This window comes from Balaenoptera borealis (assembly GCF_965194805.1).
Source record: "Balaenoptera borealis genome assembly, chromosome: 19".
NCBI lineage: Eukaryota > Metazoa > Chordata > Mammalia > Artiodactyla > Balaenopteridae > Balaenoptera > Balaenoptera borealis.
In genome coordinates, this window is record NC_138878.1 from 63,126,609 (window position 1) to 63,151,921 (window position 25,313).

The 25,313-nt window shown below is 49.2% G+C and overlaps 3 protein-coding genes across 4 annotated transcripts in view; 2 read left to right on the plus strand and 1 right to left on the minus strand.

The window, feature by feature from the left end:
* GPR32 (G protein-coupled receptor 32) overlaps positions 1-25,283 on the plus strand; it is a 151,951-nt gene extending 126,668 nt beyond the window's left edge. Inside the window, 5 exon segments of the mRNA XM_082367198.1 lie at positions 17,001-22,858; positions 22,958-22,978; positions 23,033-23,381; positions 23,383-23,442; positions 23,445-25,283. Coding sequence (XP_082223324.1) covers positions 22,491-22,858; positions 22,958-22,978; positions 23,033-23,381; positions 23,383-23,442; positions 23,445-23,477 — 831 coding nt within the window. The 5' untranslated portion in view covers positions 17,001-22,490 and the 3' untranslated portion in view covers positions 23,478-25,283.
* SHANK1 (SH3 and multiple ankyrin repeat domains 1) overlaps positions 1-25,313 on the minus strand; it is a 156,884-nt gene that overhangs the window by 48,059 nt on the left and 83,512 nt on the right. Inside the window, exons 3-4 of one of the 2 annotated variants that reach the window (XM_082367701.1) lie at positions 9,502-11,669; positions 8,373-9,442 (exon numbers count right to left, since the gene is read on the minus strand). The gene's annotated coding sequence lies outside the window, so the exon portion shown is untranslated. Of the gene's footprint in view, positions 1-207; positions 268-8,372; positions 9,443-9,501; positions 11,670-25,313 lie in introns of those variants that run through there. The other variant, XM_082367702.1, reaches the window with a different exon arrangement.
* On the plus strand, positions 3,839-6,470 carry CLEC11A (C-type lectin domain containing 11A). The gene is made up of 4 exons (XM_082367736.1): positions 3,839-4,460; positions 4,714-4,903; positions 5,222-5,413; positions 5,794-6,470. The coding sequence occupies exons 1-4, from the start codon at positions 4,314-4,316 to the stop codon at positions 6,237-6,239; spliced, it is 975 nt and encodes a 324-aa protein (XP_082223862.1). The 5' UTR covers positions 3,839-4,313; the 3' UTR covers positions 6,240-6,470.

A 25,313-nucleotide genomic window follows, 5' to 3' on the forward strand; every position in this document is an offset into this window, starting at 1 on the left:
TCTGGGACGGGGCACGGGGGACCGGGGCGTAACCTAATTTGACGTCGCCCGGGGCCACGCTCCCCTCCTCACCCCCCCGCCCCCCCCCCCACCGCACACCCGGGCCGGGAGCCCGGCGCTCAGCCAAGGACGTCCGGGGCGCCCCCGCCCCCTCCCGCGGCCCCGCGCCCGCTGTTCCCCCAGACCCCCGGTTTTCGGCCCCCTTACCTGCCTGGCGGGGCTGCTGAGTCCCGGTCGGCGGCGCCCGCGGCCCCTCCCCCCTCCCCCCACCCCCCACCCCCCCGGAGACGGGGGACCCTCAGGCCATGCCCCACCGCCCCGGAGGGCGAGCGGGCCCGGGGAGGCGGCGGGCGGGGGCCGGGGGGGCGGGCGGGGGGGCCGAGGACCTCACCCCCCCCGCGGGCCGGGCCTGGCCATCCGCAGAACGCCCCCCCTTCCGCCGCGGCCGCCGCGCCCCTCTTAGCTAGCCCGCCCCCGGCTCGGTCCGGCCGGCTCCGGGCGCCGCGTCTCCGCCTGCTCTTCCTCCTCCTCCTCTTCCTCGGGCCGCCGCCGCCGCCACCGCCGCCGCCGCCGCCGCCGCCAGCTCCGCGCCTCCTCTGCCTCCCTTCTCGCTCTCTCGCTCTCGCTGTCTCTCCCTCACCCTGTCTCTCTCTCTCTCCCTCCCTCTCTCCCCTCCCTCCGCCCTCTCCCCTCCCTCCGGGAGCCGGCGGAGGAGACATCGCCCCTCCCCGCGCCCCCAAACCTCGCCCATCCCCCCCCACCGCCGGCTCCGCCCCCTCCCCCACCACTCCTCTCAGCCGCCGGATCCCCGAACCCTGACTCCACCCCTGCTTGCCCCTGTACCCCGACGATGGGGACCCGCCCCCCAAGGGTACCTCTCCTCGCACCCCCAGGACCGCCCCTTCCCAGATCGCCCCCACCCCCTCTACACACAGTAGGGCACAATTAAATATTTGTTGCTAGACTCTACCCCGCCCAAATTGGATGGTGAGAGCTACAGATTCCTGTCCTGTCCCCCCAAACACACACACACACACACACACACACACACCCCTTCCTCCGAGGCACAGGTGCAGAGAGTCACTAGCTGGCCCTGCCCCTGCAGACACCTCCACATACACATTCTCTCCAGGGCATGCAGGGCTCTGAGTGTACGTTACCATGAACACACCCAGCTACATCGTGTACATATCACACCCGCGTGCCGGAGCATGCACACGGCAGAGCACACGCATTTACCCACCCCACACACACGGGCACGCAGCCGGCTGTGCTTGCTCAGAGCTCCAGCTCACACGCAACCCTGAAACAGAGACACAGAACTGGAGGGAGATGTGTGCTTACATCTCCGTCACCCTCACCCACCTCGCCCTCCGTCCCACAGGTGCGCACACGCCCATTTAGAGGCACGACCCTGCGCCTTCGCTCCCCTCCGTGAGGATTATTGCTGACATTTCCTGAGCACTCCCCGTGCGCCAGCCTCTGCTCTGGATTTACTCTTCAGCGTCTCACACCAGTCCTCTGGGCTGCGGACTTGCGCCATCCCCATTTACCAGAGGGGGAAACCGAGGCCCAGAGAGGTTAAGGAACTTGCCCAAGGTCACCCAGTCAGAAAGAGGTGGTGGATCAGAGACAGGTAGCCTGGCTCAAAGTCTTCAGACCGCTGTGGTCCAGCACTGGGCCCTCCATAGCTGCCTGTCCTTCCTCACACGGATGCCCCCAACCATCTCAGCAGCTCGGCTCCTTGGTGCGTGGGACACACCCACAGAGACGGGGCAGATCCCGTAGGGCAGCGGTGAGAGCACCGCCACAGCCCGGACTCCTACCCTTCTCCCCGCTCCAACAGGGCCACCAGCCAGAGCACAGGCACCTGCAGAGGGCAGTTCTAAGCAGCCTGTGGGTGCACCTCCAGCTGCAGGCTTGTGGGTACCACGGTATGAGCTGGAGCAGGTGCTGGCCCAGCCCCAGGAGGCCCGGTCCTGGACGCACATCCACCAGCCCAGGTGGTGAGCAGCTGGGCCTGGGGAGAGAACAGCTGCCCCGTGTTGGCACCACCTGTGAGAGGGCCTGTGTACCCTTCCACGGCCTACAAGGCCTTTCCGGCCTGTGTATTCTCTCTCAGTGAGGGGTCCCCAGGCCCTTCATGGGCGCCTGAGACAGGCCCAAGCTCTGAGGTGGTGGGCAGCCTGCCCAAGGTCACACTGCCCTCTGCTTTCTTGGAAAATGGAAGCCTGGATGAGTTGATTTCCAAGGCCCCTCCTAGGGCTCCCGGCAGCTGAGGGCAGATGCCCTGCTTTTGCTTAGAGCCAGAAGCTTTGGCTAGCTGCCACCACGCTGGTCACCTCCAGCAGGCTGAGCTGGCCCCTCTCTGAGCCTCGGTTTTCTCCCTTGAAGAGTGGGCCCTGCGATCCTGGCCCGTGAGCTCCAGGTTTTCTTGCACAACCAGCCGGGCTGAGGGTGGGAAAGCCCTACATGACGCGCGGGCCTGACACAGAGTGGGCATGGCCTGCCCTCCTGCTTCCCTTGCCCCTGCAGCCTCTCTTCCACTGCCTTCACCACCTCTACCCTGGCTGCCTACCCCAGTGCCACGGGGAGCTCGAGTTGCCACCTAAACACAACCATCCGGTGTTCAGTCTTTTGGCTGAGCTCTTACCCCGCAGGAAAGACTACTTCCTTCCTCTCTCAAATGATTGAGTACCTACTGCGTGCGGAGTTGGCCCTGTTCTACCTCTGGGGATACAGCAATGAACACAGATGCCTGCCTTCATTGGCGGGAGACAGACACTGAACAAGTAAACAAACAAACAAGGCAATGCCAGTCTTGATTCAACCAAAAAGATAAAATGAGGTGTTTGAATAAACTAACTTGGGGAAGGCCTCTCTGAGCCGAGACCTCAATGATGAGAAGGAGCTGGGGGAAGAGCCTTCTAGAAGGAGGAAAAGGCTAGCGCAAAAACTCTGAAGTGGGAAGGAGCTTAGCGTTCAGGAAGTAGCGAAGAGGCCAGTGTGGCTGGAGCTTGTGGAGGGTGGGGGCGGGATGGGGGGAGTTAGGGCACCAGGGGAATGAGGGTGATGAGCTTTCAGACGTGTAAAGGACCCATCGTTCCCAGCCCCGCTGCTGGGCAGGTCAGGCCTGTGCAGAGGACAGGGCTTGGCTTCCCTCCCACATATGATGGGAAGCTGGGGGGAGCAGGGGAGCGGGGCGTGATGTGATGTGATTTATGGTGGTTTGGAAGCATTGCTCTGGCTGCGGCAATCTGTGTGGATTGGAGGGGCTTGGGAGGAAGGAGGGGGAGAGGCAGGAGGAGGCGACTGCAGTGGTCCAGGAGGGAGATGAGGTACCTTGCTGAACGCTTAGAGCTCTCTGTGCACCCAGCCTGGCCATCTGGCTACTCCACCTCCCGGAAGAAGCTTTCCTGACCCCACCCACCCAGCCTCTCCCCTCCCCTCTGCCCCAGCCCTTCACCCTGTGGGTCTGTCTGCCGGTCTGTGAACAGCTGGAATCCCCAGTGTCGCCCCACCCAGGACCCAGCCTGCAGGAGGTTTCCAGGAAAGCAAGGCAGATGGATCCAAAAGCCCCACCTTCTAGGGCTACACACACAGCCACACGCGTGCTCTTCGCATGTGTCCCCACAGACAGGCACAGACACTCATTTGCATCTGGGGCAAGGGCTTGGAGGGCAGGATGGGAGATCTGGGGACAGGAGGCGGTCTAGAGCTTGCGAATGGTGGGAATGCCTCCTCCCGCAGGGTGTGTGGGCGACGGTGGCCACAGGATAATAACAACCTTAGCAAGACCTTGAGGTCTCCCCTGTCCTGAGCAGTGGCCAGGGGGAAGAGAGGGGAGCAGGGCCCAGCCCCGACAACTCCCTGAGGAGGTCCCTGGGCAGAGGCTCTGCCCCAGGATCCCTTGGGGAGCCGGCTCCATCTTCTTCCTGACCTTCTGGAGCTTTGGCTGTGGCAGAAGGAAAGAGCAGGACAGGACGGAAGCAAGCTCTGGAAAGTGGGAAGAGGAGGGTGTGTGTGGAGACCCAAGGCAGGCGGGATCCAAGCTTTGGAACGTTGGAGGTTTCCGGCCACAGAGGCAGGGCCTCGGGGGAGCCAAGAGAGGCGGGGAGAGACACACACAGAGGAGCAGAGACCAACGGAGCACGGACGAGACAGGAGCTGGGAGTTGGGAGGAGAGGGACCAGAGAGAAGCTGGGAGAGGCACGGACCAGGGGGCTGGTGATCTGCACACACTCCGGTCCCCAGAAACATCCCTCTCCTCAGGGACATCCTTCTGCAGCCTTTGGTGCTCCGAGCCCAGCCTGATGCAGGCAGTCTGGCTCCTCGGGGCTCTGGTGGTACCCCAGCTCCTGGGCTTCCGTCATGGAGCTTGGGGAGCCGAGAGGGAGTGGGAGGGGGCGTGGGGTGGCTCCCAGGAGGAGGAGCGGGAGAGGGAGGCCCTGATGCTGAAGGTGAGTTAGGGGAGCGCTGGGACGCTAGTGGGGGGACCCGGCTGGGTGGCTGTGGGCTTGGGAGGGGCGTATTTGAGGGCCAGGGAAATGGGCAACGGGAGGGATGGGTTAGGCTCAGAGGATGAGGGTGATGGGTTCAGAGTAGGGGCTTGGGGCAGAGAGCCAGCTTACAGCTGGCAAGGGGTGGCTGGAGTGTCTGGGGGGTCAGAATGCAGCTGCCAGGCTGGCCCTGACCATCCCTCCCCTGCCTCAGCATTTACAGGACGCCCTGGGACTGCCTGCTAGGAGTGCGGACGAAAATCCCGAGGGAAACCCTGAAGGCAAAGGGGCCTGGGCGACTGAGAAGGACGGTAAGGGGGAGGAAGGCGAGGAGGAACCAACCACAACTCCCTACTTCAGCCCCAGCCCCTCTCCCACCTCTGAAGACACCTTCACTTATATCCGTGAGTAATCATTAGCTCCGCCCTGCTCCCAGGCCTCCGTGGTCATTTTCACAAAAACGAACCGTCCTTTCACTGCCCCGGGGTCTTTCAGTTGCCCACTGCCCAGCTCGGAGCCGCTATACCCCCAGGAGCTCCGGGTCCCCGGCCTTGCCTCCCCAGAGCCCGGAGCCACCGGCCCCTACCTTCCAGGGGTCCTGAGTACACACCCCCCACCCCAACTCCGCCCCAGAAGCCCTAGGTCCCGGTCGCCCCAGGTCCTCTGGTCCCCTGGCTCCGCCCCCAGGGTCACGGTCCAGCGTGCGCCCTGTCCATACGCAGTGGGTCGCCTGGCCGGCCTGGACGCAGGCCTGCACCAGGTGCACGTCCGTCTGCACGCGTTGGACACCCGCGTGGCCGAGCTGAGCCGGGGGCTGCGGCAGCTGCGGGAGGTGGCGGGTGACAACCGCGACACCTTGCAAGCCTTGAAGGAGGCGCAGAGCCGCTCCGAACGCAAGCATGGCCGCTTAGAAGGTGAGTCGCACCGTGCGGGGCGGGGAAAGAGGGACGATCCGGGTCAGGTGGGGGACTGGTGGCAAAAGGGGTTCGGAAAAGTCTGAGCAGACGTGAGGACCCTGGGTGCCAGGGGCGAGGGGGTTCTTGCAGATTTGGGGTGTGTTGGCTGATGGGGAGGGTGAATGCGGGGAGCAGACGGGCTGTGGGGAGGAATGCTCCCCACGGTGCTGTTGAGCCGAAACTACTCGGGCCGCACCACGCCCCCTACAGTCCCGCCCCAACAGTCTGGCCCCGCCCCTGGCGGCCCTGACGCCATCTCCCAGCCCCTGGGGGTTCTGAGCCCGCCTCCGCTCCGCCCCTGAGACACTAATCCCGCCTCCGCTCCGCCCCGCCCGCAGGCTGCCTGAAGGGGGTGCGCCTTGGCCACAAGTGCTTCCTGCTCTCGCGCGACTTCGAGGCTCAGGCAGCGGCGCAGGCGCGGTGCGTGGCGCGGGGCGGAAGCCTGGCGCAGCCGGCGGATCGTCAGCAGATGGAAGCGCTCACTCGCTATCTGCGCGCGGCGCTTGCCCCCTACAACTGGCCCGTGTGGCTGGGTGTGCACGACCGGCGCGCCGAGGGCCTCTACCTCTTCGAGAACGGCCAGCGCGTGTCCTTCTTCGCCTGGCACCGCGCCCCCAGCCCCGAGCCCGGCGCCCGGCCCAGCGCCGCGCCGCACCCGCTCAGCCCCAACCAGCCTAACGGCGGCACGCTCGAGAACTGCGTGGCGCAGGCCTCGGACGACGGCTCCTGGTGGGACCACGACTGCGAGCGGCGCCTCTACTATGTCTGCGAGTTCCCCTTTTAAGCGGGCCCGGCCCCCCGCCTCTCCACTCCATCCCACCACCCGCCCTTTGCCTGGGCTGTGCACCCCGCAAAGACGCCCTTCTCTCCTTGCCCGCGGATGAAAGTGTGTTCTCCCTGGCTGGCCGATCCCTGGGGGGCTCCTGCGGGGCGGGAACCCCTTCCTTGCCTGTCTTTCCTGGAAGCGGTGGGCACCAGGCTAGGTCCGGCGCCAATAAAGCCTTGTGGAATCTGAGTTGAGCAGGCAGTGGAGGCACTTTTCGCCTTTATCTCTCTGCGGGGCAAGGCAGGAAGGGCAAGGTCCCGTCCGCCTTTTACAGGTATTATTTGAGCCCCAGATCAGAGTGATGGACAACACGTGCATATGTACACACGGTCATCCGCTACTGCACACACATGTTTGGACTACACGAGTGCACACGCTGCTGACGCCTCCACCCCCATCGTGCCCCACTCAAGGCCTTTGGGACCCAGGGCCTGTCAGTCATGGTCCCAGGCCTTGGCCTCGGTCCTGATCAAAGAGATCTGGGAGGCACAAAGGAGCTAAAGGCTCTGACAAGTCCTGCAGGAAAGACCCCCATTTAATTTTTTTTAGTGTGTCTCAAACTTGTTTCACCAGATGGTACCATAATGTCATGTAAAGTCATGACATTATGGTCATGACTACTCCCTTCCCCTTCCCCCAACTCCAGAGCATGTGTTTAGACACAAACATGAGGAACTACCTAGCCTGGAAGCTTAGGCTCCCTCCTCATCCGTCCTCCACTCCCTGCCTGTGAGGCCATGAGCCAGTCCCTCCCTCCCTCTGAGGCTCAGTTTCCTCATCTGAACATGGGCACATTACCCCTACCTTGTATGGCTCTTGGGATGTTCACATGAGCCCAGGAAAGTGAGCATTTGGGAAATGGTGGAGCATAAGCCACACGCTACATTTTCTTCCTCACCATTCTTCGTACCTGAATCCCCTGGGGCAGTGAGGACACCCAGGCCCATCTTGGGCTCAGCACTGTGGACAGCACTCTTTGGGGGAAGAGCTCTTTTGGAAACACCCAGTGTCTCTCCACATACTGGCCTCAGGGTCGGCACCCTGATATCCTCATAGAGCCCAGGAATCGGAGTGTGACCCTGTCCTTCCTTACATCTCTGTCCCTTCCCCTTCATCAGCCATGCCACCACCCACCTAAAGTGTCACCATTGGATCTTCCACTGGGAGGAATGAGCCACTCTGTCATCTCCAGAAGGGGGGAGCACAAGCCACCCACTCCCTTTAGGAGTCATTTCTCAGCCCCACAGGCCCCATAGGAGGTACAGAAGAGGGGGGTAGCCTCTGGTCAGGAAGGCTTCGATCAGGGGACTGAAGACTTTGCTCAAAATTCATCCCCCTCTGAGCTTGTTTCCCGGGGTTGCAGTGGGGCGGCAGGATGCCTTATAGAAAATCAAAGGGCAGATTAGGCAGACATTGATGAATATCTGATGTTGCTCGGGAGAGGTCCACCCTCACAGACCTGACATTCTGGGAAGTCAGTGGATGGGGGCAGTTCAGTGGTTACCTGCCTAGATTCTGGAGCCAGATGGCCCAGGTTCTAATCCGACCTCAGCCACTTAACCTACTGTGCAACTTGAGGGGGACATAACTTTGCTGTTCCTCAGTGTCCCCATCTGTATAATGGGGGTGATAACATCTGCCTCCTAGAATAGTGCCAGACACAGAGGGGCCTCTGTAACATCAGCTCTGATCCTTACTTGGCTATTTTAACCTCACCTTCACCTCTGCTTGCTCTCTCCAGACACTGTCTTTGCATATGCAAAAGTCCTTCCAAGAATTGGCTAATGTGGCACCCTGAACAACCTGCCTACCCCCTAGCTCCCACAGCAGGGTTAGGTGCTGCCTTTGGTGCTCCAGAACCCCGGACTCCTCTCATGACCTAGCTAACCCTGATCAGCCAGACTGGGGACCCTTGTGGGGCAGGGCTGGGTATGACCAACTCCGTGTCCCCAGCATCCCCTGGCATGTGGGAGTTCTTTGAATGAAGGAAGATGCCTGTGTGGGGCCATGTTGGGAACCCCGAGATGAATTGGATTTCTAACTGCTTCTCTTCCTCCCTGGCGTCCCCCAGGCCTCAGTCAGGCGACTCACCTGGACTCCCACTGGGTCGGGGGCTTTCCTCCTCAAGCCTTCCATCACTCTAGGTGCCACTGTTTGGTCAGTGTCTGTCATACCAGCCCAGGGACAAAGAGTTGTGGACACAGAGACGTCCGGGGTGGGAAGTGGAGGGCATTTGCAAGGACTGTTAACGCATCAGATCAGCTCGCCTGTACGCTGCTTTCTGGGCTGATTCCGGTCTGCATATGGGAACCCTGCTGCCTTCTCCAAGAAGCCCTCCCAGGCCTCTCAAGGGCCAGCGTTTGCCAATGCCACCTCTTTGGCTCTCTGTGGAGCACCTGCCGTTTGAGAGCTCCGAGCCGCGGACCGGAGAAGGCCTCGGCAGTTGGTCAGGATCGATGAGTTAAGGGATCCCAGGGAAGTGATGGAGGAAGGGCGCAAAGCCTGAAATGACCGAGCGGGAAGATAAAGAACCAGGGCGCCACCGGCCTGCCAGGACTACAAATCCCAGGAGGCTGAGCGGCAGGCCCTTCACCTCCTGCCCAGAACAACATTTCCCAGCAGCCATCGGGGGCTTCATACAGAGCCTCTCTCAAGCCCCGCCCCCTCTTCCCACGTGGGGATCGCCTACATTTCCCTGCAAATTGGAGCACCACACCCAGTCTCCAATCAGAGCTCAGACCCTGGCTCCCCACCCACCAGGTCTCACCCCGAGGTACTTTGGGAAATGTAGTCCGGTCCCGAGTCAACGGAGAGAAAACATGAATCGGCGGAGTCTAACATTCCATTAGGCTTAGAGTGTAATGGGTGCTCAGATCTTTACTACGAGAGTGTTTCAAAATATGGGTGAATTTCCACGGGTGTATCATAAGCATTTTTTAAAAAGTGAAATCATAGAAAATATCAGAATGAAGAAAAAGTGGAAAGAAATAGTTCTCATAATTTGAGTTCTTGAGTATGTACTGAATTACAATATAAAAAACAACATAAAAATTATTCCTTTGGGGGAGTCCCTGGTGGCGCAGTGGTTAAGAATCCACCTGCCAACTCAGGGGACACAGGTTTGAGCCCTGGTCCAGGAAGATCCCACATGCCGCGGACAACTAAGCTCGTGCGCCACAACTACTGAGCCTGCGCTCTAGAGCCCACAAGCCACAACTACTGAGCCCGCACGCCACGACGCCTGTGTGCCTAGAGCCTGTGCTCTGCAACAAGAGAAGCCATTGCAATGAGAAGCCCATGCACCACAACGAAGAGCAGACCCCTCTCGCCGCAACTAGAGAAAGCTTGCGCGCAGCAACGAAGACCCAACGCAGCCAAAAACAAAATAAATAAATTACTTAAAAAAAAAATTCTTCCTTGGCCTGCAAAAGATTTGCTAAAAACTAGTCCAAACCAATTTAGCCTCTTTTAAAAGAACCAAAACTTTTTATTTGGAAATAATTTCAAACTTACAAATAACCTGCACAAATAAAAATAATATTTTGTATATGCCCTTTACCCAGATTTATTTATCGTTAACAGTTCACCCCATTGCTTTAGCTTTATCATCCTCAATCTATTGTCAACCTGAAAAAATAAAGTAGCAAGTTATTTTACCAGCAAAATGAGTTTATTCAGGAATAGCAGAAGAATTACAGTTCGAGCGGAGAAAGCTGTGGTGAACCACAGGCAAGTCCGAAGAGGTGGACAGCAGGTCAGCTTTTATTAGGTTTCAGGAGGAAATTGGGGAGGGTTGTTTTGAATAAGAGTTTATTGGAGAAGAACAATACTTTGAGGTTGTGGTGGTTTCTTTCTTTTCTTTTTTTGGCTCTGCCACAGGGCATGTGGGATCTTAGTCCCCCAGCCAGGATCGAACCCACGCCCTCTGCATTGAAAGCACAGTCTTAACCACTGGACTGCCAGGGAAGTCCCCGTGGTGGTTTCTTGTTGACTGCAATCAGTGGTTAGTGGTTCTCGCTGGGGCAAGGAGGAATCCTCCTCCATTTTCTTAAAACCAGGAGATGAAATTCTCATGTGAAAAAATGTACTCTCCTGTCCCAGAAGGAAAAAAGTAACATTCTTATCATCATGCATAAGAAGTTGAGACCAAGAGAATTTTGTACAAAGAATTCTATATGAGCAGACCTTGTTAAAGTAATTTTTATCTTCCTTCTTCCTTCTGGTTATTCAGGCTGCAATGTGTGGTATATGCATGAGAGCTCTCTCTTCTGGACTTTCTGAATTCATTTTAAATGAAGTTTTCCTCTATTTTCACTCTATCTATCTATCTATCCATTCAACCATCCATCCATCCACTCATCACCCACTGCTCCATCCTAACCCAATCACCAGGGACAAACCAAAGTCAGGCTTATTGACTCACTGCAATGAAAGAGACCACGTCCCAAAAAAGGAGCTGGATCGAGCTATAGAATTTGGGGGAGGAGAGGAATTTGAATGAAATTTAAGTGAAGCTGTGTTTTAATAGCTTGGGAGCAAAGCAGGGATTTGTATAAATGAGTCAACATCAGGTCTGGACTGCAAAGTGGACTCAGGGTCCTGTTTCCTTGGAAACTACAAAGTTAAGACAAATGTGGCATGTTGTGTCTAGAAACTCTATCTAAAGCTCTGTATTAGGGCTGGAAATGCAGGCTTCTTGTCTGTGTCAAAGTGACTTACATCTTACAGGCAAGAGTAGGATGTTTAATTTTTTTTTTTTTTTTTGGCCACGTGGCACTGGCTTTCAGGATCTTAGTTCCCCAACCAGGGATTGAACCCAGGACATGGCAATGAAAGCACCAAGTCCTAACCACTGGACCGCCAGGGAATTCCCTGTTGAATTCTTATGGATATAATTTCAAATAGCGAAGTTTCCAAAAGCCTATGATTTTTGAGAACTAAGCTTCTCAGTGAGTAAAATAGCCCTAGTCACCCATAAAGGGAGTTATTAGAACACTACAGCTGCAGCATATCCCTGGGAGAGATGTTTCCTGTTAACTTTACAGCTGGCTTTATCTGTGTCCGTAGATGGATGGTGGGGCAGAGTTTTAATCCCAGCTGGTTTTCATTTCTCAATATACATATATTTTCTTTTTTTTAAAAAAATTATTTATTTATTTATTTATTTATTTTTGGCTGTATTGGGTCTTCGTTTCTGTGCGAGGGCTTCCTCTAGCTGTGGCAAGCGGGGGCCACGCTTCATCGCGGTGCGCGGGCCTCTCACTATCGTGGCCTCTCTTGTTGCGGAGCACAGGCTCCAGAGGCGCAGGCTCAGTAGTTGTGGCTCACGGGCCTAGTTGCTCCGCGGCATGTGGGATCTTCCCGGACCAGGGCTCGAACCCGTGTCCCCTGCATTGGCAGGCGGATTCTCAACCACTGCGCCACCAGGGAAGCCCCATATATTTTCTAAAGCGTGTAAGGGTTAGTTATACACATCATGGCCCTTTACCTTTAAATACTTAAGTGTGTATTTCTTAAGAATAGAGATATTCTCTTACCAAGCCTCCTGTAATCAAAAATCTGTGACTTGTTCTGTTCTTTTACTTTCTTGATAGTGTCGTCTATTGATTAGAAGTTCTTAGTTTTAATATAGTCAAATTTCCAAGTGCTTTCACTTGGTACTTTGGGGGGATCATTTAAAAAATCCTTCCCTGCCCCAAGGTGATACAGTGTTAATACAAAAAAGTCAAGAACAGCATGAAAAAGGAAAATCTATTTCTATTTCTCACATGAATCAAAAAAATCCTAAATAAAAATATTACCATTTGATTTCATCAATATATTAAAAATATGATATTTGATGAGGTTATACCAGATGTGCAAGGTTGTTTAGCATTAGAAAAATCTATTAATTAATTAATTCACCACTTCGACAGATTAATGGACAGATGACAATCTTCATAGATGGAGAAAAAGCATTTGATAAAAACTTTATTCAACAGATATATTTTTCTGCAATGGGTTAAGCATCTAACTCAAATAGTGGGAAAATAAGCAATAAAGCAAAACCACAGAAACAAATGCAAAAGAAATGATTTTAAAAATATGGGCAGAAATCAATGAAATGAATGGGGGAAGAAAAGAAGATTAACAAAACCAAAAACTAGTTTAATTTTTGAAAAAGTTACTAAGATAAACTGACTTTTAGCAAAATCAAATAAGAAAAAAAGAGATAGGCTGCAGATAAAATACAAATTGTTAAAGAGGAAATAATATTGACCAAGGCAGAGATATAAAAAAGAACAAAATAGTGATTATGGCTAACAATGGGCTAACATTTAAAATCTAGGTGAAATGGTTAAATTACTAGAAAAATATAAAATGCTAAAAATTACACAAAAATAGAGAACTTGAGTAAACCAATAAGTACTGAAGTATACGAAGTTATAGTCAAATAGAAAAAGAAAGGTGTAAAGACTAAATGGGAATAGAGAAAGATGTCATTATTTGAACATGGTATAATTATATACCCAGTAAAACCAATGGAATGAACAAACTATGAGAACAAATAATGAGAAATATCACAAGGTCCCCAGTTACAAGATTAACCTACAAAAATCAATTCCTTTGCTTTACACCAACAATAAACAAACATACAATGTAATTAAAGATACCATTCACCATACCAACAAAATCTAGAAACCATCTAGGAACTGGCAAATAAGAAAACATAAGATTCTGTGGAGAAAACTTAAAATCTAATAAATAATTAGATTTATTAGATCTAAAATCTAATTAATCTAATAATTTAAGTTTTAAGAAAACTTAAAATCTAATAAATTTAATAAAACTTAAAATGTAATAAAGGACCCCAAAATGAATTGAATGAAAGCAAAGACATGCTACACTCTTGGCTGGGGTGAGTATATATTATACTAGTGTCAATACCTCACAAATAATTTATAGATTTAATACAATTGCAAAAAATTTCTACTTGGATTATTTAAACAGCTTTATTGAGATTCACATACCATACAATTCCCACAATTAAAGTGTATGACTCAATGGTTCTTAGTATATTGAGATGTGTACAACCATCACCACAGTGAATTGGATTTTCACCATCTCAATCCCTATACCATTCAGCAATCACCTCCCTATCTCCCCATCCGCTCCCAGACCTAAGAAACCACTAATCTATTTCTTACCTCTGTAGATTTGCCTATAATGGACATTTCCATTTATATGAAAGGAATCATATAAATATGTGGTCTTTTGTGACTGGCTTCTTTCACTTAGCATGTTTTCAAGATTTATCCAGGTTGTGGTATGTAAGGTACCTCATTCCTTTTAATGATGAATAACATTTCTTATAAGGCTGATCTACTAGCAAGAAATTCTCTCAGTTTTATCTGGGAATGTCTTTATTTTGCCTTCACTTTTCAAAGATAGCTTTGCTGGGTATAGGATTCCTTGTTGATAAGTTTTATTCTTTGAGCACTTTGAATATGTTACACCACTGCCTTCTGGCCTCCAACATTTCTGATGAAAAATCAGCTATTAATTTTATTGGGTTTCTTTGTATGTGTAAAGTCATTTTTCTCTTTCTGCTTTTAAGATTTTCTCCTTGTCTTTGAGTTTCAGCATTTTTACTAGGATGTATCTGATTGTGGGTCTCTTTACATTGATGCTATTTGAGTTCATTGAGTCTCCTAGATGTGTAGGTTGGTGTAATAAATTTGGGAGGTTTTCAGCCATTATTTATTCAAAAAATATTTTTCTATTCCTTTCTCTCTCTTCTCCTCTGGTATTCCCATTATGCTTATGTTGGCCTGTGTAATGGTGTCAATAAGAGCAATAGTTGTTACACCATCTGCTAGAGACCTTCTATATTTGGGTTCAATATTTAAAAACATAGAATGGTTAGGAGAAAAGAATTGCCTATTCATCATGTCAATTCTTTTAGCTTTCTTGGATTTTAAAATACTTAAAGTATAAAAAGGGTGCAAGGGATTTTGAGGGCGATGGAACCATTCTGTGTCTTGGTTGGGGTGGTGGTTACACAACTTATGCATTTGTGAAAACCCTAGAACTGCATCTAAAAATGTGGATTGTACTGTATGCAAACAATGCCTTCATTTAAAAAATACTTAACGTAGATTTTTTTCCTTTTTGTCTCGTGTGAAGGATACAGATTTGACAACCTTAAATTTAAAACCTCTGTGTATAAAAAACAACTCACACTAAAAATAAAAGAGAAGAAATAGACTTGAAAAAAATTGTACCTTATGTGACAGAGATAATGTTAATAATCTTATCATATAAAGTGACAGAAGAGGGAACACAACAGTTGGATTCCAGGAGGCAAGTGGGCAAAACACATGAAAAGACAGTTCCCAAAAGAGGGAATATAGTGAGTAACCAACCATTTCAAGAAGATAGTGCATCACACAAGAAATCAAAAAATTCCAGTAAGTCAATAACCAGGAGAAATTTTTAAACTAGAAGACCCAGAGGTGGTGGGCGAGACCTGCCCTGTTGTACATCCTCACATCCTTCTGGAAAAAAAAGCCAAGATCTTTTCTTCTTTGGGGGCCACTTCTGGGAATCCAAAGAAATAATCCTAAACATGGAAGAAAGATTTATCCCCAAAGATGTTATTTGCAGCACTATTTATAACTGCAAAACACGTGGTGGGAAAAAAAATGTTTGTTCAGGAATTCCCTGGCGGTCCAGTGGTTAGGACTCCGTGCTTTCACTGCTGAGGGCCTGGGTTCGACCCCTGGTCGGGGAACTAAGATCCTATAAGCCCTGCAGCACGGCCAAGAAAAACAAAAACAAAGAACACACAGTGGTGGTCGTGGTGTCGGGGTGGGGACGGGGAGAATAACTTAAATTTGTGCTGAGATGGAATTGGGTGAGAATGTCACAATCTCTGCATGGGAAACTATGATTTTTAAAAGGTTGAAGAATCTACAGCAGCGGGAGAAATACTTGCTTCTAGAAATCAGTTATGCAAAACAAAGCTACCCACTTAAATATATTATTTAGGATTTCACCATCGCAAGAAGCAATCCCCAAATCCAGGCAGCGAGTAGCCTGGTGAGAACAATTATCAGCTTACCAGCTGCCGGCGGTGTTGGTGTTCCCTTTGGAAAAAGGAACTGGCTTTGATAAAGGAGAACATCAAAAAGGTATATCGCATTTGATCTATTCTAAGAATCACACTGTCTCACATCTTGATCCGTCTGAAATGGGGAAGCATCTTCCAGTGACTGGCACTGCTTGATTGCTCCTGGCAAGGCACGGACTCCTGCAGAAGGGGTGTCTGAAGCCTAGAAGAAAATCCTGCAGATCACTGCAGGGCACTCTGAACTCCTGGGAACCAACTGGGTGTGCATGGGGTTGGGGGGTGTGGGTCAGTGGTGAATAAGTCGTGCTTGGAAATGCCCTGGAAATAGAAATCAGTAGCAGGCCACTGTATGCAATTGCAAAGCTGCCTCAAGAGCCCAGGAGCAATGGTTTTTCGTTTTCACCTGTCATCTTGAAAGAAACACTGCCTCACCAAATCTAGACCGGGGCTGAGGTTGGCAAATCATGGCCCACTGCCTGTTTTTGTACAGCCCATGTGTGCTAAGCATGGTTTTTACATTTTTATATGATCGCACAAAATCAAAGGAATAATGTTCGTGATACATGAAAATCATATGAAACTGAAAATTCAGTGTCCACTAATAAAGTTTTACTGGCACACAGCCATGCCCAGCCATTCACCTGTTATCTGTGGAAATGCTTCCCACAAGGCAGGGTTGAGTACTTTTGACGAAATTCAAGTGGCCCACAAAGCCAAAACTATTTACTCTCTGGCACTTTACAGGAAAAAGTTTGCCCACCACTGATCTAGGTGGCACAGAGGATGGTGCTGTATATAATATATGGACATTAATGATTCTGAGTGATCCAGAAGAGCTGAGTCCTCTCAAAAAATATCATAATATTTAGGAGACAATTGGAAATGTGAACACTGACAGAACTTATTTTGTATGTGTTAAGGAGTTATTCTTATTTTTTGGGTGTGATAATGTTATTATACATTTAAAAAAAATTTTTATTTATTTATTTATTTTTGGCTGTGTTGGGTCCCCGTTTCTGTGCGAGGGCTTTCTCTAGTTGCGGCAAGCGGGGGCCACTCTTCATCGCGATCGCGGTCTCTCTTGTTGCGGAGCACAGGCTCCAGACGCGCAGGCTCAGTAGTTGTGGCTCACGGGCCCAGTTGCTCCGCGGCATGTGGGATCTTCCCAGACCAGGGCTCGAACCCGTGTCCCCTGCATTGGCAGGCGGACTCTCAACCACTGCGCCACCAGGGAAGCCCATTGAATGTCAGATAAACAACATTTTTTTAAGCATAAGTATATCCCATGAAATCTTTTTTTTTTTTTTTTAATATTTATTTATATGGCTGCGCCAGGTCTTAGTTGCAGCGTACGGGATCTAGATCCCTGACCAGGGATTGAACCCGGGCCCCCTGCATTGGGAGCACGGATCTTAACCACTGGACCACCAGGGAAATCTCCCATGAAATCGTTAAATAAATTTTTGTTTACCTGAAATTCAAATGTAACTAGACATCCTGTATTTTCATTTGCTAAATCTGGAAACCCTAAAAGGAGTACATATTGTCTGATTTCATTTACATGAAACCTAGAAAAAGGGAAACTAATCTATGATATCAGAAAACAGATTAGTGGGGGGCTTCCCTGGTGGCGCAGTGGTTGAGAATCTGCCTGCCAATGCAGGGCACACGGGTTCGAGCCCTGGTCTGGGAAGATCCCACATGCCGCGGAGCAACTAGGCCCGTGAGCCACAACTACTGAGCCTGCGCGTCTGGAGCCTGTGCTCCGCAACAAGAGAGGCCGCGATAGTGAGAGGCCCGCGCACCGCGATGAAGAGTGGCCCCCGCTTGCCACGACTGGAAAAAGCCCTCGCACAGAAACGAAGACCCAACACAGCTATAAATAAAAATAAATAAATAAATAATTGAAAAAAAAAAAAAAGAAAAATTAAAAAAAAAAAATTTAAAAAAAGAAAACAGATTAGTGGCCACTTGGGGCCAGAGGGAACTTTGGGGAATAAAATTGTTCTGGGTCTTAATTATAGTGCTGGTTACATGGATGTATACATTTAGAAGAAACCAAATGAATGTATGCTGAGAATGGGAAATTTTATTATATGTAAATTTAACCTCAATGCAATTGATTTTTTAGACTATTGGACCTTCCCAAAGCTGACTTCTTGACTTCTGCATAGATGAAAACATTTCATGCTTCGTATTCTATTGCCTGGGAATCCCTTTCATGTATTTCTTTCCCATATTGGTGTTTTGAGCCTTATAGGTCTGCTGTTTTCTCTTACTTTAAACTGAGGCAATTTTGGTGCTTGGTTTAGGAAATTTCAGCTGTCCCAAACTGCTGGTAAAAGAAATCTCAGCAAGGTAAGAAGGAGAAAAGGCTCTGTCATCTCTGACAGCGATAGAAAAGTGGGTATGATCACCAGGGCCTTTGCAGATGCCATTTCCACTCTCTGGAACATTGCTCCCTCCCTCTTTGCCTATTGAAAACACCTATCAGCCTTCAGATCTCACCCTGAGTGTCACTTCCTCAGCAAACCTCCAGCCATGACACCACTTCCTTTGTTGCAATACTCAGCAAGTGTTTCTTCAGGACACTTAGCCCCATTTGTAAATAAACACATTTGTTGTCAGTGTATTTGTTTCATGTCTGTCTCTCTCAGTACTCAGTGTTTCCTGGAGGCAGGGACCGAGCTTGTGTGTGTTTACCCTGTTCTCCCCAACATGCAGCCCAGTGCCTGGCACACAGCAGGTGCTTGACACATAGTCAATGAAGGTTGAACCAAAGGGGCTGTTTCCCATGTGTATCAGTCAGCCATTGCCGCCAAACAAACCACCCCAAAACTTAGAGGCTTAAAACAACAACCATGTCTTCTCTCATGATTCTATGGGCAGTTCTGAAGGTTGGGCTGGGCTTTGCTACATATCCCTACTGACCCTGGGCATCTGGGGAACTACTCACACCTTAGAGCTTGGGATTCGATGGACCACCAACCCCACACACATACATACACGCATTGGGAGAATTAGTGGGGAGGACACATATTTTTTATGTTGGCTTATAAAAAGGAAAAACCTTACTCACTATTACATCCACCATCAGTTCCTAAGAAAAAGACAATTGGAGCTCCCTAAAGTAGGGAGGAGTAAGCTGAGTTTTCTTCCTGAGGTGGGGCAGGGGGCTGGGATACTAGAAAGGACAGATGAGGGGAATTGGAACAGTACAGCAAAAGGATGTCTCTGGAGCCCCTCTCTTCCTTGGTCCCCCCAAGGTCCCAGCTCCCAGGGCCTATCAGAACCCACATCTAATAACCCTTCATGGGCTCTGATATTGATCTCTGGGGCTCTGATGCGAATCAGATAATCCAACAAACTCGGGTCTAATTGCTACTGATCACTATCTCTTAATAGATGAGAAGCTTCTGCAGGAGAGTCTGCTTCAGTCAAGGTGGTCAGGGAAGGCTTTGGGGGAGGGAGGGAAATTTTTGCTGAGATCTCAAGAAAGAGTAAACTTTTAAAAAGTAGAGGGAAAGGAAGGATATTCCAGACAGAAGGAACAGTATGTACAAAGGCTCGGAGGTGGAAGGGAACACGGTGAGTTTCAGTAAGGGAAACAAGAGCAGGGAAGCTGCAGTGTAGTGAGTGAGAGAGAATTCTGGAGGGGTTGGCAGGGGCCCCACCACGCATGCCTCAGAAGCTGTGTCAAAGACACTGGTCTTTATCCCAAGAGCGATGAGGACCCACAACAGTTTTTCAGTTGGACTTTTGAAGGATCATTCTGGCTGCAGTATGACAAATGTCTTGGGGGGGGGCAAGTATAGGAGCAGGAAGTAGGTGGGAGATGCTGGGCACTTGGACGGAGGGGCTGGGGAGACAGGAAGAAGTGCACAAACACAAGAGGCTTTTTGGAGGCAAAATCAACCAGGTTTTGTGATGAATTGGAGGTGGGGGAAGAGAGAGAGGTGTTCAAGGATTCTACACCCCTATCTCAGGTGAGCAAACTGAGGCTCAGAGAAGGAAATTTCTTTGCCCAAGATCACACAGCCAGCGTCTCAACTAGAATTTCCACCTCTGACTGTCCCATGTCTAAGCTCACATGCTTTCTCCAACACTAGATGTCTCTTCTCTCTCTACACTAACCCTTGGTGCTCACACTCAGGCTCAAGGCTGTAAATAACATTTAAATTCTAATGATGCCCACATGTCTCTAGCTGGAAAATCTCTCCTGTAATCTCACTGCCAATATCTAACTGCCTATTTGGATGTCTAACAGGCAAACTCAAACTCAACGTGTCCAACACTCAACTCCTGGTCTTACCCCAAGCCTGTCCTCCCCGCTACTGTCTTCCCCATCGGTTGATGGAGCTCCAACTTCCAGCTGTTCAACCATCTGTGGTCACCCCCCGACTCTGCTATTCCTCTCACTCTACACATCCAGCCCATTAGCAAATCTGGTCAGCTGTGCCTTCAAGATGCACCCAGGATCTGTTTCTTACTACCTCCTCTGATATCTATTACCATGATCCGAGGCACCATCATTGTTCACCTGGATTTTTGCAGAAGCCTCCTCAACTGGCCTCCTGCTTCCATCCCAGCACCCTTCAGCCTAGTTTCAACCCAGAAGCTGCGGTGATTGTTAAAATCTAAGTGAGAACCTGTCCCTCCTCTTGTCAAGAGTCTCTTGTGGCTCCTACCTCATTCAGAGTAAAATCTGGGGGAGTCCTCACTGCGGCCCAGAAGATGCTGCATGAACTGACCCCATCCCCTGTCTCATCTCACCTCCGACCCCTCTCCCCATTGCTCACTGACCTTCTCACTGTTCCTTGGACATAGTAGGCATGGGCCTATCTTAGGGTCTTTGCACAGCTATTACTGCTATCTGCAATACTCTTCCTCCAGATATTCATATGGCTTTCTCCCTCACCTCCTTCAAATCTTTGCTCAAATGTCACAGCATTGTTCTTCTGCATGAAAGGTGTCATATTTCTCTGGCTGCTTTCAAGATTGTCTAGTTTTGGGTTTCAACAGTTTGATTATGGTGTGCCTGGGAGTGATTTTCTTTTATTTATTTTGCTTGGAGTTTATTGAAATTCTTGGATCTGTAAGTTAATGTCTTTCACCAAATTTAGTAAATTGTCAGCCATCATTTCTGCAAATATGTTTCTGTCCCATTCTCTTTTCTTCTCCTTCTGAAACTCCACTTATTTGTAGGGCAGACTGACTGATATTATTTTACAGGTGTCTGAGGTTCTATTTACTTTTCTTTAATATTTTTTTCTCTCTGTCCTTCAGGTTGGATAATTTCTATCAATCTATCTTCTAGTTCACTGATGTCATTTCCAATTTTTTTTTTCTTTTTTTGGCCACACCGTGTGGCATGCTGGATCTTAGTTCCCAGACCAGGATTGAACCCCTTGCATTGAGAGCACAGAGTCTTAACCACTGGACCACCAGGCAAGTCCTGTCATTTCCAATCTTTTGTGAAGTCCAGCCAGTAAAATTTTCATTTCAATTGTTATGGTTTTCAGCTCTAGAATTTCCATTTGACTCTTTTTTTTTCCAGTTTCTCTTTCCTACTAAGTTTCCCCAACTGTTTATTAATTATGCATATCTTTTCCTTTAAGTCTTTGAACATATTTGTATTAGGTGCTTTAACGTCTTTGCATATTGCAATATCCATGTTATCTCAGATTTGTTTTCTTTCTTTCTTTCTTTCTTTCTTTCTTTCTTTCTTTCTTTCTTTCTTTCTTTCTTTGCCATGCTGCATGGCTGGCAGGATCTCAGTTCCCTGACCAGAGATTGAACCCAGGCCACAGCAGTGAAAGCCTGGAACTCTAACCACTAGGCCACCAAGGAACTCCGTCGGATTTGTTTTCTATTGACCCCTTTCTTCGTTGAATATGGCTCATGCTTTCCTGTTACTTCACATGTGTAGTGGTTTTTAATATTTATTTATTTATTTATTTGGCCACTTTGGGTCTTTGTTGTGGCTTCTCTCTAGTTGTGGTGCACAGGCTCCAGAGTGCGTGGGTTCAGTAGTTGCAGGGCACAGGCTTAGTCGTCCTGCAGGATGTGTGATCTTAGTTCCCCGCCCAGGGATCGAACCTGCGTCCCCTGCATTGGAAGGAGGATTTTTAACAACTGGACCACCAGGTGGTCCCTGTAGTGGTGTTTAATTGGATACTGGCATTATGCATGCTATATTGTAGAGACTTTGCATTGTGTTTTGTTCCTCTGAAGAGTGATTCTTGTCCTAGCAGGCAATTAAGTTGGCTGGACTCAAACTCCAAACTCTAATCTCTGTGGTGGGCAACAGCTGAAATCTCTGCTTAGTTCTTTCAAATTCCAGCTGTTGCTTTTTCACCAGGCATCCTGGGATCTCCCCTGAGCATAAATAATTTAGTCAGTCAAAGATTTGGATGGATTTCATATGCAGATTTTGGAGTTTACCTTCCCTGGGGCTCCCTTCCTTCCACAATTCCCTCCCTTCTCACTAATTTTCTGGCTGATCTGCCAGCTCATAACTCTCTCCTCTCACACCTGAAGCCAATGAGGATGCAGCAATTGCAAAATGCTCACACCTAAAAGATGCAGACTCACAACTGTGACCTCATGCAGTTACCCTATCAAGGGTAGACTCTCCTCCAGTTTATGCTCGATTTTGATCACTCTCCAATGTCTTCAAACAGTGGATTGGTTTTTAAAGTTTCGTACAGATTTTATAATTTTTTTAATCTGCCAGACTGTCTCACAAAGCTACTCCGACATAATCAAAAGTCAGAGGCCACTCTTTTTTATTTTGTATTACTTTTTCCCCACAGCACTTGTAATCTTCTAAAGTTGTACATCATGGATTTATTTATTACATGCACTGTGTTTCCCATCTGACATCCCCCATTAGGGTATAAGTCCTATGAGGGCCTGTTATGTTACATGACTCAGTTCCAGTACCTAGAGCAGTATCAGAGTGACATAATAAGCACTCAATAAAAATATATTGAATGGAAAAATGAATGAAGGGGTCTCAGAGGGGGCCATGGGCTCTGAATAGCAGTGAAAGGTAACTTGTAGCTCTGATATGTGGTCCTTCCTCTTCTAGAAAGATGAATTCTACCTCTGCTCCCAAATGCCATCCTCAGGTGACGGAGTGCCTCCACCAGCTGACCACAGTTATCGTGTCTGTGTCCTTTGTGGTAGGTGTAGTGGCGAATGGGCTGGTGCTCTGGATGACTGTTTTCCGAATGCCGCGAACTTTTACTACCATCTGGTTCTTCAACCTGGCCTTTGCTGACTTCACTGTCTTACTGTCCCTGCTTATCACCATACAGAGTGTAGCAATTGGTCAGTGGCTCCTCAACGATGTGGCCTGCAAGCTTTACATGACCTTCTTGGCCCTCAGCTTCTTTACCAGCATCTGCCTCTTGGTCCTCATCTCTCTGGACTGTTGCGTCTCTGTCCTCTATCCTATCTGGTCCTGAAACCACTGCACTGCGCAGCAAGCAAGTTGGCTGGCTGGCTGCTATCACTTGCTCTCCATGCTTGATTTTCCAGACCACTGAAGAACAGAAAGGGTGTGTCTACTGCTGCTTCAGTATTGACATAGAGAATAAGGGGAAGGAGAATCCAGCTCCCAGGATAGGAAGTGAGTGGTTTTGAAGAGGAAAATGACTGTGACCATCATTCACCTCCTGCTGGGTTTCTTGGTGCCCTTGGTGGTCATCAGTACCTGTGCCCACCTCATCTGCACCAAGTTCCAGCAGGAGGGCTGGGTCCATGCCAGCCAGCCAAAGAGGCTGTTGCTGGTGTTGGTGAGCGCCTTTTTCATTTCCTGGTTCCCGTTTAACATGGCGCTCTTGGTCCAGTTGGAGCAACAGCCAAACGAACCTGACCCTAAGATGCTGTTCATCCTCTGGGCTACCTTCTCCCTGGGCTGTTTCAACAGCTGCCTCAACCCTTTCCTCTATGTCTTCATTGGCAGAGATTGCCAAGAAAAGTTTTTTCCAGTCTTTGCCTTTTGCCTTGGCCAGAGCATTTGGTGAGGAGGGTTTTTTCAGCTAGCCTGTCCCCAAGGTGAAGCCCCCAGGGTATGATGGAAACCTTCATGTACAAGCTGGAAAACCTCCTGCTTAGTTTGCAGCCCCTTCCCTAGGCTGACGTCCAAGACTCTGCCAAATCCTGCCTCTTCTTTCAGGAAGTCTTCCCGGCAATCTCTTATCTAAATCTCTCCATTAGAAACATCTAGTTTTCCCCCAGTATCCATCCTATCCTTCCTTTATAGTAAGACTCTTACTTGTTTTAAACGATTCACGTGGTTAGCCAAGGAAAAAAAGACTACATTTCCCAGTGTCCCTTGCAACTAGATATGGCTATGTGGCTACTTTCTGGCCAATAGTATGTGAGTGAAAGTAATCACTGTAATTTCCTCGAAGTGCCCTTAATGGAAGATGCCTGCTCTCCATTCCTCCATTTCCCCCTTTCCATTGTCTAGAATGCAGATGTATCAGTTAGCTTTGCAGTGTAACAAACGTCTCCAAACTTAGAGGCTTAAAATGATAACCTTTTATGATTTCTTTGGGTCATCAACTTGGGCTGGGCTCAGCTGAGCAGTTTTCTGTTTTGGCTGGGCTTCCTCAGGCATTTGTGGTCAGCTATGGGTCAGCTAAGTGACTCTGTTTCTGGGAGGGGTTGTTGACCTTCAGCTAGGATGATGGGATTGATCAAGCCATGTAGTTCTCATTGTCCTGCAGGCTGACTGGGGCTTTTTCACATGGTGGCTGGGGAAGGTTCCAAGAGCAAGAGGGGAAGCATAAGACCTACACTTGACACTTTGCACGACGTGACTAGTTTCAAGGGGTGGGGAAATAGATTCCACCTCTCAAAGGGAAAATCTGCAAAGTGACATTGCAAAGGAGCATAGATACAGGAAAGTGTGCAGAACTGGGGCCATTTTTGCAACCTGTCACAGCATTTGTGGTGGTGAACTATGTGGAAAGTCACTGTGTCCCCGTACTAGGGCTGGAATACTTACATCCACGCTGTGAAGAGAGAGATTTCAATTTCTAGCTCATCGAAGCAACTGTTGTTTTTTTTTGTGTCTCTGTTATAGCAGCTGAATCAATACCTTAACTATTATGCTGCCAACCTCCGGAACTTGTGTGAGCAACATAATAAATATCCTTATTGTTGAAGCCATTTGGAGTCAGGTTTTCTGTTACTCGAAACCAACAGCCGCCCTACTGATACAGATAATAAATACTCCTTTCTGGGAACAGAAATCCTGGTGGTCCTTGGTCACAGTGGACCATTCCCTTGGTTCTGGGTAGAGGCAAACATTTGTTTCATCCTAATCAAAAGCTATCATCCAACTTGTACATAATCAGAAGCAGGCGCTCTGGTCCTACTCTGATTAGCCCTGAGAACTTCCCACCTGGAGCCTCAGTTCTCTCGACTCTGTAAAATAAGACCAAATGCCTTCATCTTTCACGGATAAGGAGAGGACAAAATGATACAATGACTGAGTATCAGGAAGGATAGAAGCATCTTAAAAAATAAGTTGGGAAATTAGTTTATCAAAAAAATAAAACTTTAAGATAATGTGGGCACAGAGTAAAAAAGAAAATGATTCTCCAGCTCCTCCGTTCCAACTTCTTTTCACTAGAGACTGTTGTCAGTTTCTTGTGTATCCTTCCAGATATCCCAGGTATGCATGCATAAGCATTTTCAAACAGAACATGTGTATACATTATCTAACATTTTGTGTGTGCATGTGTTTTATTAAAATTATGTCTTGGAGATGGTTGCATATAAATACATGAGGACTGACATTATTTTTCAGTGCTGGTGGTCAAGTATTTCCTGGTCTGGATGTACTGTGCCCAAAGTTATTTCATCAACCCTCCACTTCTGTTTTTGGATTGTTATTCATA

What these genes read in the sequence shown, in the direction of transcription:
- CLEC11A (XM_082367736.1), top strand. Translation starts at nt 4,314, where the DNA reads ATGCAGGCAGTCTGGCTCCTCGGGGCTCTGGTGGTACCCCAGCTCCTG. An exon ending in AGACACCTTCACTTATATCC is followed by an intron (nt 4,904 to 5,221) that starts GTGAGTAATCAT and finishes GTCCATACGCAG; the next exon opens with TGGGTCGCCTGGCCGGCCTG. An exon ending in CAAGCATGGCCGCTTAGAAG is followed by an intron (nt 5,414 to 5,793) that starts GTGAGTCGCACC and finishes CCCCGCCCGCAG; the next exon opens with GCTGCCTGAAGGGGGTGCGC.